This window comes from Schistocerca cancellata, chromosome 5, assembly GCF_023864275.1.
Source record: "Schistocerca cancellata isolate TAMUIC-IGC-003103 chromosome 5, iqSchCanc2.1, whole genome shotgun sequence".
Lineage (NCBI taxonomy): Eukaryota > Metazoa > Arthropoda > Insecta > Orthoptera > Acrididae > Schistocerca > Schistocerca cancellata.
The window spans coordinates 248143114-248158593 of NC_064630.1; the positions used below are offsets into that span (position 1 = coordinate 248143114).

Genomic DNA, 15480 nt, shown 5'->3' on the forward strand with positions numbered 1-15480 from the left:
TACATATAAATATGTAGAATCGAAATTTAAATGTCGCTCGTAGAATATCAGTCCTTTAGGTTTGGTATGATTATTTATAATAATTAGATTGTACTGAGCTTGCAAGATGACAATAAATTTGTCATTAAAAAACAAAAGAGCTACATTTCCCTTAACATTTAATATAGTAAAAATAATTTGTTTATTAGCTTTTTTTGCCGCTGAAATATTGCTGTGATAAATGTTCGTAATGTAGTCAATGTTTTAATTCGACGGCGTTAATTATTTAATTGCTCATTCAAAATTAGCCTTCTAGTGCTACACGATTGTCTGTACCGAAGCAGTTAGACATCCGTCACAGTCTGCAACAGCAGAATCACCCGGCTGTGTGATGTAATGTACAGGAAGCAATACTACCTATACATAACCACAAATTAGATATGTGTATGTTCTCCTGCTTTCCGATAAAGGTTTGAAAATTTGGAACGAACACAAAACTCAGAAGTGAGCGTGCATTCTGGATTCATTCACACATCTCCTCACGAGTATATGTACTCAGCGTATCTGGTATCAAATAGATCAGAAAATTACAAGCACAGTTATGGCTGTGCCAGAACGATGTCCTCTGCAATGGAAATCTACTGTGTTACGTAAAATGAGGTTACGACCCGAAGACGTCCCAGTCTGCAAGAGTCAGTCAGCTGTCGACCTTGAACACGCAGTCGACCTGTCACGCGTGGAAGACGGCGGATAGCTGGAATTATCTCTCGGTTCACCGGAGTCCATAGAGAACAGCAGACGCTGGTGCTACCACTCACCGTTAGCTGGGTCTACGTCGGTGCCGAACTGGCGCAGGGCCCCGGGCTCCAGGTCTGCAACAAAGAACAGTCACAACTTAACCACAGGCTACATTAGCGACTGACATTAATAAAATATATCCATGTTGTTTTCGTTGCGATATATCGCAAAAGCAGACACAGATCATAAGAAGAATAATTTTAGCGTTACACTGACAATACTATTATTTTCTGAAATGTTTAAGCACTTCGCAATCCTGAATGAGATTTTCACTCTGCAGCGGAGTGTGCGCTGATATGAAACTTCCTGGCAAATTAAAACTGTGTGCCCGACCGAGACTCGAACTCGGGACCTTTGCCTTTCGCGGGCAAGTGCTCTACCATCTGAGCTACCGAAGCACGACTCACGCCCGCTACTCACAGCTTTACTTCTGCCAGTACCTCGTCTTCTACCTTCCAAACTTTACACAAGCTCTCCTGCGAACCTTGCAGAACTAGCACTCCTGAAAGAAAGGATATTGCGGAGACATGGCTTAGCCACAGCCTGGGGGATGTTTCCAGAATGAGATTTTCACTCTGCAGCGGAGTGTGCGCTGATATGAAACTTCCTGGCAGATTAAAACTGTGTGCCCGACCGAGACTCGAACTCGGGACCTTTGCCTTTCGCGGTTCGCGGTTAGCAGGAGAGCTTCTGTAAAGTTTGGAAGGTAGGAGACGAGGTACTGGCAGAAGTAAAGCTGTGAGTACCGGGCGTGAGTCGTGCTTCGGTAGCTCAGATGGTAGAGCACTTGCCCGCGAAAGGCAAAGGTCCCGAGTTCGAGTCTCGGTCGGGCACACAGTTTTAATCTGCCAGGAAGTTTCACTTCGCAATCCTCATTTCTTTTGTTTCAAATTAATTTATTTTTATATCGTATTACAAACTACCGCAGTTACGGGCGAACCTGTCAGATGTCGAAGTCTGCTTTAGTGTCTAGTACGCTTATGCGATTTTTCTTTTATGGAGATTGTTATGGAACATTCTTCCGCAATGGTCCTTGCGAAATAGGTTCTCAGATATATGAGTGACTCGAGGACTTTGTAAGTAATATACTCCAGTGCGTTTTCCTAGACAGCGAGTGTTCATCAGAGACAAAGTAGTACACGGGGAAGTGTCCACTTCGAGTGACTGCATGAGGATACAGGATTTCTATTTGGTGTGATGAATGACTACTGTCTCTAAAGATGGAAAACTGTAAGTCAGAGCAGATGAGTAGGAAAAGCAATCCTATAATATTCTGATACAGTGCTAGCGCTGTGCTGATTGACATAGTCATGTCGGTTAAATATCTAGGCGTAACTTTGCAAAACTACATCGACTCGAACGAGCATGTAAGGTAAATTACAGGGAAGGTGAGTGATCGGTTTCGGTTTATTCTGATGATTCTAGGAAAACATAGCACATCTATAAAGGAGACCGGGTACATAATACTTGTACGACTCATTCTTCAGTACTGTTCGAGTTTTCGAGATCCCCCACTAAATCGGATTAAAGGATGACAACAAAGCAATTCAGAGGCGCGCCTACATTTGTTACCGGAAGTTCTCCACAGAATTGTCGAAGGAAGGAAGAAACGACAAGAGAAGAGAGAGGATGGTATGACATCTGCTAAGACATCAGGGACTTTCTTGCATGTTAGTAGACGGATCTGCAGAGTGTAAAATCTGCAAGTGAAGAAGAGATTGGAATACATCCAACACATAACTGCGATTGCAGAGTGGAACTGATATTCTGAGATGGAGAGGCAGGCACAACCAAGGAATTGGTGGCAGGTTGCATCAAGTCTATCAGAAGACCGATGACTCAGATAAAAATGAAGTTCGATCAACATCTGCGTGTTACGTAAATGCTCCGTGAACTCAACTGGGAATCCCTGGAGGGAAGAAAACGTTCTTACCGCGAAATACTAGAGAGAAAAATTAGAGAACTGGCCAGGATGATACTACTGCCACCAACATACATCTCGCACAACGACCGCGAAAACAAGATAAGAGAAATCAGGGCTCGTACTGAAGCATACAGACAGTCGTTTTTCAAAAATGGTTCAAATGGCTCTAAGCACTATGGAACTTAACATCTGAGGTCATCAGTCCCCTAGACTTAGAACTACTTAAACGTAACTAACATAAGGACATCACACACATCCATGCCCGAGGCAGGATTCGAACCTGCGACCGTAGCAGCAGCGCGGTTCCGGACTGAAGCGCCTAGAACCGCTCGGCCACAGCGGCCGGCAGTCGTTCTTCCCTCGCTCCATTTGTGAGTGGGACACGAAGCGGAATGTCCAGCAGTAATACCATATGGTAGCTTGCAGAGTATGTATGTAGATGTCGAGATCGAAAAATATATTGATGGTTCCAATAAATCGACTCTTTTTTATAACTGAATACGGATATTGTTTGGATACGCCCGAAACAGAACGAAAACCCATAGTTTCATAGTGCGCAAAACTTTTAATCAGAAAATTTCTGCCAGATTAAAACTGTGTGTCCTACCGGGACTCAAATCTGGGACCTCTGCCTTTCGCAACCCAGTGCCCTACCGACTGAGCTATTCAAGCACGACTCACGACCCGCACTCACATCTTTTATTAGACTTACAGAGACAATTACAACATAAATACGGTTTTTGAAAAATCCCAAGGCTGCGTTGTCGTGGCTGCAGCGGTACCAACGAATACCAGACATACCAGAAGTACTGCACGACACTCTATCGGAAATTTTCGGATTCATATGTGGAAGGGCGAAGACATCACTGGACGACTGTCTATAAGAAATCTCATATCTAAGGCACCTAATTCAGATACCTTGGAGAAATCATACAACCAATTACCGAACGCAACAACTAAACCCCAAGTACGATACGCATTGGAAGCGTTGGTAACCGGAGCCACTTTACTAAATCAAGACACAGAAAAGCAAGACAGTAAAACTCTAAGAAAAAGTTCTGATCCAATGAGTAAATGTGAAATTTGGAATAAAAGAAAATTTCATAGATTATAACAGTACACTAAGCAAGTCTGTGACAACTGAAATTTTGCAGTCACACTCTAATAATGATTGCTGATACGCTGAGCAAAAATTTATCATCCCGTAGAAAGTTAAGAACAACTGACTAATTGCAACTGAAAGAGATTCAGGTAATTGCCACCACGGATGACATTGCACATTATAGACATGCAATCAGAACATTTGTCAAGAATCATAAATATTTAATTACAAAGGGCGTTCAAAAAGTTTCGCACAGTCGTCTCTGATTTTTATATTTTTGGCAAGAAGAGAATGAAATTTTGTGTGAACATACTTCGAACATTTAGCTATAAGTTGGTATATAAAAGCATTTTCTTTTATTTACGGGTGATCCATAATGGACCGTGAAGTAGATATTGGGTTGCCACAACGGTCGGTGATGGAGTTCCTCTTTAAGACCGGCGATGACTCTGCCACATCGATTCACAGGAAGTTGCTCCCTGTTTATGGGGAGGACACAGCGGATCGCAGTAGTATCCAGCGGTGGTTGCAGAGGTTTAAAGAAGGTGATTTCTCTCGACTGGACAATCCACGACGCGGTAGACCATCGACGGCAATGAGTGATGTGAAGGAGACCATTGACCAAATCATCCAAAATGACAGATGTGTGACGACAGGACAGCTTGCTGAAATGACTCGTTTGTCATTGGGTAGTGTGGTATCACTATCACAGGAAGCAACGTCAGTACGTTCGTGCAGTTCATTGAAGTCGCCCGGAACGGCGCAACGACAGCATCCCGCAATTAAAAGTACACTCCTGGAAATGGAAAAAGAACACATTGACACCGGTGTGTCAGACCCACCATACTTGCTCCGGACACTGCGAGAGGGCTGTACAAGCAATGATCACACGCACGGCACAGCGGACACACCAGGAACCGCGGTGTTGGCCGTCGAATGGCGCTAGCTGCGCAGCATTTGTGCACCGCCGCCGTCAGTGTCAGCCAGTTTGCCGTGGCATACGGAGCTCCATCGCAGTCTTTAACACTGGTAGCATGCCGCGACAGCGTGGACGTGAACCGTATGTGCAGTTGACGGACTTTGAGCGAGGGCGTATAGTGGGCATGCGGGAGGCCGGGTGGACGTACCGCCGAATTGCTCAACACGTGGGGCGTGAGGTCTCCACAGTACATCGATGTTGTCACCAGTGGTCGGCGGAAGGTGCACGTGCCCGTCGACCTGGGACCGGACCGCAGCGACGCACGGATGCACGCCAAGACCGTAGGATCCTACGCAGTGCCGTAGGGGACCGCACCGCCACTTCCCAGCAAATTAGGGACACTGTTGCTCCTGGGGTATCGGCGAGGACCATTCGCAACCGTCTCCATGAAGCTGGGCTACGGTCCCGCACACCGTTAGGCCGTCTTCCGCTCACGCCCCAACATCGTGCAGCCCGCCTCCAGTGGTGTCGCGACAGGCGTGAATGGAGGGGCGAATGGAGACGTGTCGTCTTCAGCGATGAGAGTCGCTTCTGCCTTGGTGCCAATGATGGTCGTATGCGTGTTTGGCGCCGTGCAGGTGAGCGCCACAATCAGGATTGCATACGACCGAGGCACACAGGGCCAACACCCGGCATCATGGTGTGGGGAGCGATCTCCTACACTGGCCGTACACCACTGGTGATCGTCGAGGGGACATAGAATAGTGCACGGTACATCCAAACCGTCATCGAACCCATCGTTCTACCATTCCTAGACCGGCAAGGGAACTTGCTGTTCCAACAGGAGAATGCACGTCCGCATGTATCCCGTGCCACCCAACGTGCTCTAGAAGGTGTAAGTCAACTACCGTGGCCAGCAAGATCTCCGGATCTGTCCCCCATTGAGCATGTTTGGGACTGGATGAAGCGTCGTCTCACGCGGTCTGCACGTCCAGCACGAACGCTGGTCCAACTGAGGCGCCAGGTGGAAATGGCATGGCAAGCCGTTCCACAGGACTACATCCAGCATCTCTACGATCGTCTCCATGGGAGAACAGCAGCCTGCATTGCTGCGAAAGGTGGATATACACTGTACTAGTGCCGACATTGTGCATGCTCTGTTGCCTGTGTCTATGTGCCTGTGGTTCTGTCAGTGTGATCATGTGATGTATCTGACCCCAGGAATGTGTCAATAAAGTTTCCCCTTCCTGGGACAATGAATTCACGGTGTTCTTATTTCAATTTCCAGGAGTGTATGTTCATTGTACAGGCGCGAACTAATTTGATGCGACGACATGGAGCAGAACATTTGTCTACTAGTTCTGACACGCCTCCCCCTAGTGTTGCACTCTGCAACTACGTCAATGCACGAATGACGAATCAAAGCTTGAACAGATGCTCTATCCGCCGATAGGTCTCATTTTTCTGCATATATTGCAGCTTTCGCGCATTCTTCTTTTGAAATCCTGAATGTACTTATGAATAAACCTGTCCTTAGGTCGTGTATATACTGGAACTGACTAAATTGTCAGTGCACTTTTAGTCGCCTGCTCAGTGGGAAGAGTAAGATAACCAGTGGTGCATGTTTTACCAGCACTCGAGTTACTGGCAAGGAGAATCGGCAGAATCGACAGTTGCCTACTCTTGCAGGCACTGTTTTGGACAGACTGTCTCAGATCTACTTATAAATTATTACAGCCCACGTTAACCCTTAATGCCTGAGTAAATCTCCTGATGAAAGATAAAAATCAAAAATCGTGTCGCTTTAGAGGTACCCGAGACACTCATTAGAATGCAGCATCTGTCATAAGCGTTGATAGGTTCAAGCAGAATCAACACTTACTGGCACTGGTGCTCTAAAACAGTTGATCTTACAGTTATTAGCAGAGCATTGGAATGATGTGAATTCGCGACATTTGGTACTAAGGGGTTAAAAAGTAATAATGCGTAGTATTATCAACTTATAATTTTTAAACCTGCTAGATAGGACAAAGTTTCCCGACACACTCGACAGAACTAAGGCACACAGTAAAGCGTCGCGACACGTATAAGCTGCAATCCCAACACAGCGACAACTGACGGAAGAGAATGAGTATACAGGTGTATCTGAACGTGTTAAACGTGAAATCACGCGTGGAAACTTAGCAGAAAGTAGTTGGAACACGACACGGAAACTTGCCGTAAGCGCTCTATTTTCGAACTTATAATTAATGAACTGACGTAAACACAGCACTAAGTGAGGTAGATTGTCACTAACCCGCAACTCAGACGAATAGCTGTTAAACGCTGAGAGCATGCTGGTTGTCCTAAAGTTCCGCCGAGCTGCCAACGTCGTTTTCGTGCGAGGATACGTCAAAAAAGGACTTGTTCAGGAGCACCCCGGTGACCTCAGTATGGCTGCTATGGAAACACAGCGCCTAAGGCAGTCCTGAACACCAGTACCTGTGCTACCTTGTGGTCGCCTTGTCAAGGGGGATCGAAGCTAGTAACAATGCATTGGATGGAGTAAAACGGTACTCTATGTTATCCAGTAACAGACTGTGGTACAAGAGATGTGCCCTTTCGAACAGATTGCTTTGTTTCTCTTACCGTATTTTTTAAATTGAAAGTACATCTACTGTTTTAATTTCTTAAGGGCTATTGTGATGTCCTTTGCTACCCGTGAAACTAATCCAGAACACGTCTGGTGATGAAAAACTTACTTTAGCAGTTGGTTTCGCATGTCGTGCAACTATAGTTCTGGATTATCAGTCACCAGGTAACCGGTTCCAGCCACCGTTGGCAACCCTAAGGTCATTTAGACCTTTTACATTCAGTTTAAAACTACTATTCGTGCACGCTACTTATCTTTTTTTCAGATCTGGTGATGGCTGCAAAGCCTAAACTGCAAACTGTTTAAACAGTTTAAACTGTGACCAAGACTTTGTATCTAAGTATCCTGACTCTTTCAGTAGTGTAGCTGTGTACTTCCACAAAACACTCAGGCATTACATTGTCTTATACAGGCTGAAGGAAAGCAACATGATGATAAGGTCGGGGCACGATAGGGGACGGTGAATAGAGGATATTTTTCCATATATGTTATGGAACTGTTGCCGTAAAGCAGCAGGCAGTCAGCGAAAAATCAACACCAGTGAGCAGCTGGTAGCAGGAATTTTTAGGCCGCCACGTTCTTTCCCAACATGCCAGTTATTTCTTCGACGCAGGACGCAGACATGGGAGCAGAAATTTCAAGAAACTGCTGTAAAAATGTATTTAAGAATGTTTATTTAATAATTAAATCCTGTTCTCTTTTTCTTTATTGTTTAGGTCAGCAGATCAACAAATGTGAAATGTTATAATAGAAGTTCAATCATGCCCTCTCTAAATCAGAAAAACTTAAAACTTGTGGCCTTTAGAATTGTTCATTGAGAACATTTACCCGACTATATTACTGCACTGCTGTTTCTATAGTGCAGCTTATTACTTTTACAAATTAATAGCATTACCATTCTTTTAGCGTAGTTGCTTTAATAGCCAAGCTTTACCCAGCAAACATCATAGAAAATGCGCGTGTAACGTAACCAACCATGGACAGAAATTTAAAGTTTGCCTAGCTTTGATTGTTCAGCTGAAAACATTATATTCAGCTAGTTTAATTACTAACTACGCTCTTTAGCATAACAACTATTATCAGGGGCAAATTAGTTTAAATGGAAACACTTCTGCACGCTCGTCGTTGACAGGCTATAGTTTTATGGGCGTAGTTCCACTATAGGGAATTTCCCGTCCTGTGGTTACCTGGAAAATTTTGTTCGTTCGGCTTCCCCTAGCCTGCTCTGGCCTTATTAAGAGGCTCATTATCACCACCTGGTAGAAGATCGATTCGTAGTGAATCCTGAATGTAAATGAACTTAACATTTTATTTTTATTATTATTATTATTTTTTTTTTTTTTTCTGGTCATCAGTCTACTGACTGGTTTGATGTGGCCCGCCACGAATTCCTTTCCTGTGCTAACCTCTTCATCTCAGAGTAGCACTTGCAACCTACGTCCTCAATTATTTGCTTGACGTATTCCAATCTCTGTCTTCCTCTACAGTTTTTGCCCTCTACAGCTCCCTCTAGTACCATGGAAGTCATTCCCTCATGTCTTAGCAGATGTCCTATCATCCTGTCCCTTCTCCTTATCAGTGTTTTCCACATATTCCTTTCTTCTCCGATTCTGCGTAGAACCTCCTCATTCCTTACCTTATCAGTCCACCCAATTTTCAACATTAGTCTATAGCACCACATCTCAAATGCTTCGATTCTCTTCTGTTCCGGTTTTCCCACAGTCCATGTTTCACTGCCATACAATGCTGTACTCCAGACGTACATCCTCAGAAATTTCTTCCTCAAATTAAGGCCGGTATTTGATATTAGTAGACTTCTCTTGGCCAGAAATGCCTTTTTTGCCATAGCGAGTCTGCTTTTGATGTCCTCCTTGCTCCGTCCGTCATTGGTTATTTTACTGTCTAGGTAGAAGAATTCCTTAACTTAATTGACGTCGTGACCATCAATCCTGATGTTAAGTTTCTCGCTGTTCTCATTTCTACTACTTCTCATTACCTTCGTCTTTCTCTGATTTACTCTCAAACCATACTGTATACTCATTAGATTGTTCATTCCGTTCAGCAAATAATTTAATTCTTCTTCCCCTCCTTAATACGAGCACTTCGTTCTTGATCGTCCACTCTTATTATTCCCTCTTGGTTGTTGTACATATTGTATATGACCCGTCTCTCCCTATAGCTTACCCCTACTTTTTTCAGAATCTCGAACAGCTTGCACCATTTTATATTGTCGAACGCTTTTTCCAGGTCGACAAATCCTATGAAAGTGTCTTGATTTTTCTTTAGCCTTGCTTCCATTATTAGCCGTAACGTCAGAATTGCCTCTCTCGTCCCTTTACTTTTCCTAAAGCCAAACTGATCGTCACCTAGCGCATTCTCAATTTTCTTTTCCATTCTTCTGTATATTATTCTTGTAAGCAGCTTCGATGCATGAGCTGTTAAGCTGATTGTGCGATAATTCTCGCACTTGTCAGCTCTTGCCGTCTTCGGAATTGTGTGGATGATGCTTTTCCGAAAGTCAGATGGTACATCGCCAGACTCATATATTCTACACACCAACGTGAATAGTCATTTGTTGCCACTTCCCCCAATGATTTTAGAAATTCTGATGGAATGTTATCCATCCCTTCTGCCTTATTTGACCGTAAGTCCTCCAAAGCTCTTTTAAATTACGATTCTAATACTGGATTCCCTATCTCTTCTAAATCGACTCCTGTTTCTTCTTCTATAACATCAGACAAATCTTCACCCTGATAGAGGCTTTCAATGTATTCTTTCCACCTATCTGCTCTCTCCTCTGCATTTAACAGTGGAATTCCCGTTGCATTCTTAATGTTACCACCGTTGCTTTTAATGTCACCAAAGGTTGTTTTGACTTTCCTGTATGCTGAGTCTGTCCTTCCGACAATCATAACTTTTTCGATGTCTTCACATTTTTCCTGCAGGCATTTCGTCTTAGCTTCCCTGCACTTCCTATTTATTTCATTCCTCAGCGACTTGTATTTCTGTATTCCTGATTTTCCCGGAACATGTTTGTACTTCCTCCTTTCATCAGTCAACTGAAGTATGTCTTCTGTTACCCATGGTTTCTTTGCAGCTACCTTCTTTGTACCTATGTTTTCCTTCCCAACTTCTGTGATGGCCCTTTTTAGAGATGTCCATTCCTCTTCAACTGCACTGCCTACTGCGCTATTCCTTAATGCTGTATCTATAGCGTTAGAGAACTTCAAACGTATCTCGTCATTCCTTAGTACTTCCGTATCCCACTTCTTTGCGTATTGATTCTTCCTGACTAATGTCGTGAACTTCAGCCTACTCTTCATCACTACTATATTGTGATCTGAGTCTATATCTGCTCCTGGGTACGCCTTACAATCCAGTACCTGATTTCGGAATCTCTGTCTGACCATGATGTAATCTAATTGAAATCTTCCCGTATCTCCCGGCCTTTTCCAAGTATACCTCCTCCTCTTGTGATTCTTGAACAGGGTATTCTCTATTACTAGCTGAAACTTGTTACAGAACTCAATTAGTCTTTCTCCTCTTTCATTCCTTGTCCCAAGCCCATATTCTCCTGTAACCTTTTCTTCTACTCCTTCCCCTACAACTGCATTCCAGTCGCCCATGACTATTAGATTTTCGTCCCCCTTTACATACTGCATTACCCTTTCAATATCCTCATACACTTTCTCTATCTGTTCATCTTCAGCTTGCGACGTCGGCATGTATACCTGAACTATCGTTGTCGGTGTTGGTCTGCTGTCGATTCTGATTAGAACAACCCGGTCACTGAACTGTTCACAGTAACACCCCCCCCTGCCCTACCTTCCTATTCATAACGAATCCTACACCTGTTATACCATTTTCTGCTGCTGTTGATATTACCCAATACTCATTTGACCAGAAATCCTTGTCTTCCTTCCACTTCACTTCACTGACCCCTACTATATGTAGATTGAGCCTTTGCATTTCCCTTTTCAGATTTTCTAGTTTCCCTACCACGTTCAAGCTTCTGACATTCCACGTCCCGACTCGTAGAAAGTTATCCTTTCGTAGATTATTCAATCTTTTTCTCATGGTAACGTAACATACAGCGCACAAAAAGGCGTAGAAATACGCTGGTGTTTAATTTGTCATGACACAGCAAATCCTAGACGACAATACACACACACACTGCCTGCAGTACGAGGCGTGTTTTTTTAAGTAAAGTCCGTTTTGTTGTAGACACTAGTAGTTCGCGCGCATACCGCAACGAGCGCATGCGTCGTGTGCCGGCGTGCCTCGGGAACAACTGTGCTCAGTTTCAGGTCTGTAGCTAACCTGTACGGTTCTGTTCTGTGCTTTCAAAATGTTTAAGACTGTTAACTCGCCCGCCGCGTGTGAGGTTCGCTCAGTGATACGGTTTTTGTCAGCAAGGAACCTGTCTGCTGCAAAAATTCATCGACAGATTTGCGAAGTGTACGGTGATACTGTTATGAGTGAAAGCAAAGAGCGTAAGTGGGTACGAGAATTCAAAGTTGGCCGTGACAACGTCTGTGATGAGGACAGCTCCGGTCGCCCTTCTTTGATTACAAACGATTTGGTGGTTTCAGTTGCAGCGAGGATTTGTGAGAACAGGCGCTTCACAATAACAGGTCTCTCAAACGAATTTCTCGATGTGTCCAGATCAGTGCTTTACAACAGTGCTTTTAGGAAACTGTGCTCCCGGTGGGTCCCAAAACTCCTAACAGAGGACCACAAAAACCAAAGATTTGAGTGTGCAATGAAGTTCTTGACTCGTTAACACAAAGAACGTGACGGTTTCTTGAGTCAGTTCGTAACTGGAGACGAAACATGGGTTTCGCATATTTGGCCGAATCGAAGCAACAGAGGATGGAATGGAGACACACAGTCGCCTGTAAAGGTGAAGGCCAAACAGACTCCATCCCAGCGCAAAATCGTAGCGTCGGTGTTTTGGGTTAGGCATGGTGTTTTGATGGTCGACTTCATGCAACAAGGAACCACTATCAATGCAGAAGCATACTGCCAAACCCTGAGAAAGCTACGTAGAGCTATTCAAAACAAAAGACGCAGTATGCTGACGAAGGGAATTGTCCTTCTCCATGACAATGCAAGACCTCACACTGCAGGTCAGACCCGCGATTTATTGGACAGTTTTGGCTAGGAAGTTTTAGACCACCCATCCTATAGTCCTGGTCTTGCGCCGAGCGATTACCATCTGTTCAAAATCAAATGGTTCAAATGGCTCTGAGCACTATGGGACTCAACTGCTGAGGTCATTAGTCCCCTAGAACTTAGAACTAGTTAAACCTAACTAACCTAAGGACATCACACACATCCATGCCCGAGGCAGGATTCGAACCTGCGACCGTAGCGGTCTCGCGGTTCCAGACTGCAGCGCCAGAACCGCGCGGCCACTTCGGCCTTACCATCTGTTCCTCCACCTCACACACCTCAGTGGCAACTGTTACAATGATGACGACGACGTGAAAACGGCAGCGAACTCTTGGTTATCGGAGTAGACGGCAAGTTTTTATGAAGAGGGTATTTTAAAATTGGCTGAGAGGTATGATACGTGTTTGAACAAACTTGGCAACTATGTCGAAAAATAGAGTGAAGTATGTACTTTCTGAAAATAAATTTACTTTTTTGAAATAACCTTTCGTTGTGTACTTAGGTTCAAACGGAGCTTACTTACAAAACACGCCTCGTACATAACGTATTTTTTTCTTCCATCTAACAAATTTTAAACGAGTTAAATACACTGGTGTGCAAATCATAAGAGCGAAAGTATTTTTCACATGATATGTCTTGCCAAGTATCACAACTCCATGAATTTTGGACTACACACCGAAAGAACTGCTACAGTATAGTACAGAACGAAACTAAAACAAATATGCAATTAGATGAACAGTACTAACACTTTTATTCAAAAATATTAATTACACAGCTGTTACCGTGCTTTATGATGGTGACCCGGATATTATAAGCGGCGGGACATGGTTCTTAATAGGATGTGTTACCACCACGGACGGCAAAGTGTGCCTGGAACGTGCTTCCATGCTTGCCGCAAGGACTGTAAGGTGTTCTTGTGGCAGGACGTTCCATTCCGCCACCAGAGTACTTTACATCTTCTGGTTGGTCCTTTTTGCATGTGGACGTACTGCAATAAGTCTCCCTAATGCATCCCAAACCTGCTCTATGGAATTTAAGCTCGAGAAACGGGCAGGCCAGTCCATTCGCCGGATACCTTTTGTTCCAAGACTTCCTCCATATGCGCAGTTAGATACGGTCGTGCATTGTCTTTCACAAAAATGAAGATAGGGCCGAATGTACCACTGAAAAGACGCACATCGGAAAGGACAACAGTGTCACAATAACGTTGATCGAGTGTACCGTGTTCAAAGATAAGAAGGTCAGTACGCTCTTGTAACATTATGCCTTCTTATCCATAACACCTGGACCACTAATATGATGATTAGAATTATATTAATACCTTCAGCTGCTGACGGGCGTTGATATATATCAATGGGGACAGGTGAAAACGTGTGCCTCGACTGGGACTCAAACCCGGGATCTCCTGCTTACATGGCAGACGCTCCATTCATCTGAGCCACCGAGGGCACAGAGGATAGTGCGATTGCAGGGTCTGTCTCGCGCACGCCTCCCACGAGACCCACATTCTCACCTTAGATGTCCACACACTACATTCGTAGTGTCCCTACCCAACGCACTCATTACTCGTGGAAGACATTCTTACCAAGTCAAGTAAAAGTTCGGGTAATATGTGTGCATCCACACAGAAGAAGAAGGTCATGGCCAGTATTGCCATAAGTATATACTTATATGGATATAAGGGTTCGAGCCCCGGTCGGGGCACAAATTTTCACCTGTCCCCATTGATATATATCAATGCCCGTCACCAGCTGAACGTCTTTCAGACTTTTTCGAAAGAAGACACCATATCCACATAAGTAAATAGGATGATGTTCCATCAGGTTCCTGGTTGCCATATGAGAATACGGCCAGCATTGTCAAACATGTTCGTTTTGGTGGTCCAGGTGTTATGGTGTGAGGAGGCATAATGTTGCATAGGCGTACTCACCTGCAGATATCAGTGTTGCAAACCTAAACGATAGCGACATCTGTGACGTAGGGGACTGCTTTGCATAAACGTTTTCAGTTTTATTTTGCCCGTAGCTGTAGCTATAAATATTATAATTTTTGACATACATTCTCTCAAAAGTTAATCAACACAAGAACAGTAGACTGTGTAGTGAGGAAAAACATTTTTATTATGTCTGTGTTAGAGAACTGTTCTGGCTAGGCAAATTATTTATTGTAACAGAATGGAATGTGGCTGGAAATGTGGCGGTATATTTTTACTTGGAATGCAGTGGTTTGAAAACACACTATGAGAAGCAATGCTTGTGTTCCAGATAATCATGGTACTGATAGATCAAGGGAAGAAGAATTAATTTATTGCTATTTATGACAAGATGTAATTGTGCCACAGAGATACCACTAAAATGCGCGAAGTACACGTCAACAATGCATTGCACTTGCGAAGTTTATCGAGACATTCGTTGTAAAGTGCAGCTTCTCAATGAATATTTCCATATCTCTGTCGACTTCACTTCGATGAGCCCGATCTCACGGGACTTTTACAGAAACCAGACGGCGGTTAGAAGAGTCGATGCGCATGAAATGAAAGCAGTGGTTGCAAACGCACTGAGACAGGGTTCTATACTATCCCCTGTGCTGTTCAATATGTACATGGAGCTAGCACTAAAGGAAACAAAGGAAAAATTTGGATTAGGAATTAAAGTTCAAGGAGAAGAACTAAAAAGTTCGACGTTTGCAGAAGATACTGTAACTCTGTCAGAGACAGTGAAGGACTTGCAGGAGCAGTTGAACAGAATGGACAGTGCCTTGAAAGGAGGATATAAGATGAACATGAACAAAAGCAAAACAAGGATAATGGGATGTACTCGGATTAAATCTGGTGATGCTGAGGAAATTACATTTGGAAACGAGACACTTAAAGAAGTAGATGAGTTTTGCTATTTTGACAGCAAAATAGTTAGTGATGGTCGAAGTAGTGAGCATATAAAATGTAGACTGGC

The 15480-nt window shown here is 43.9% G+C and overlaps 1 protein-coding gene across 2 annotated transcripts in view; it reads right to left on the reverse strand.

Annotated features, from left to right (window-relative positions):
• Window positions 1-15480, reverse strand: part of LOC126187589 (protein cab-1) — a 1183411-nt gene that overhangs the window by 743764 nt on the left and 424167 nt on the right. For both annotated transcript variants that reach the window (XM_049928771.1, XM_049928770.1), the window contains exon 2: window positions 798-851. In XM_049928771.1, the coding sequence (XP_049784728.1) occupies window positions 798-851 (54 nt within the window). The remainder of the gene's footprint in view (window positions 1-797; window positions 852-15480) is intronic.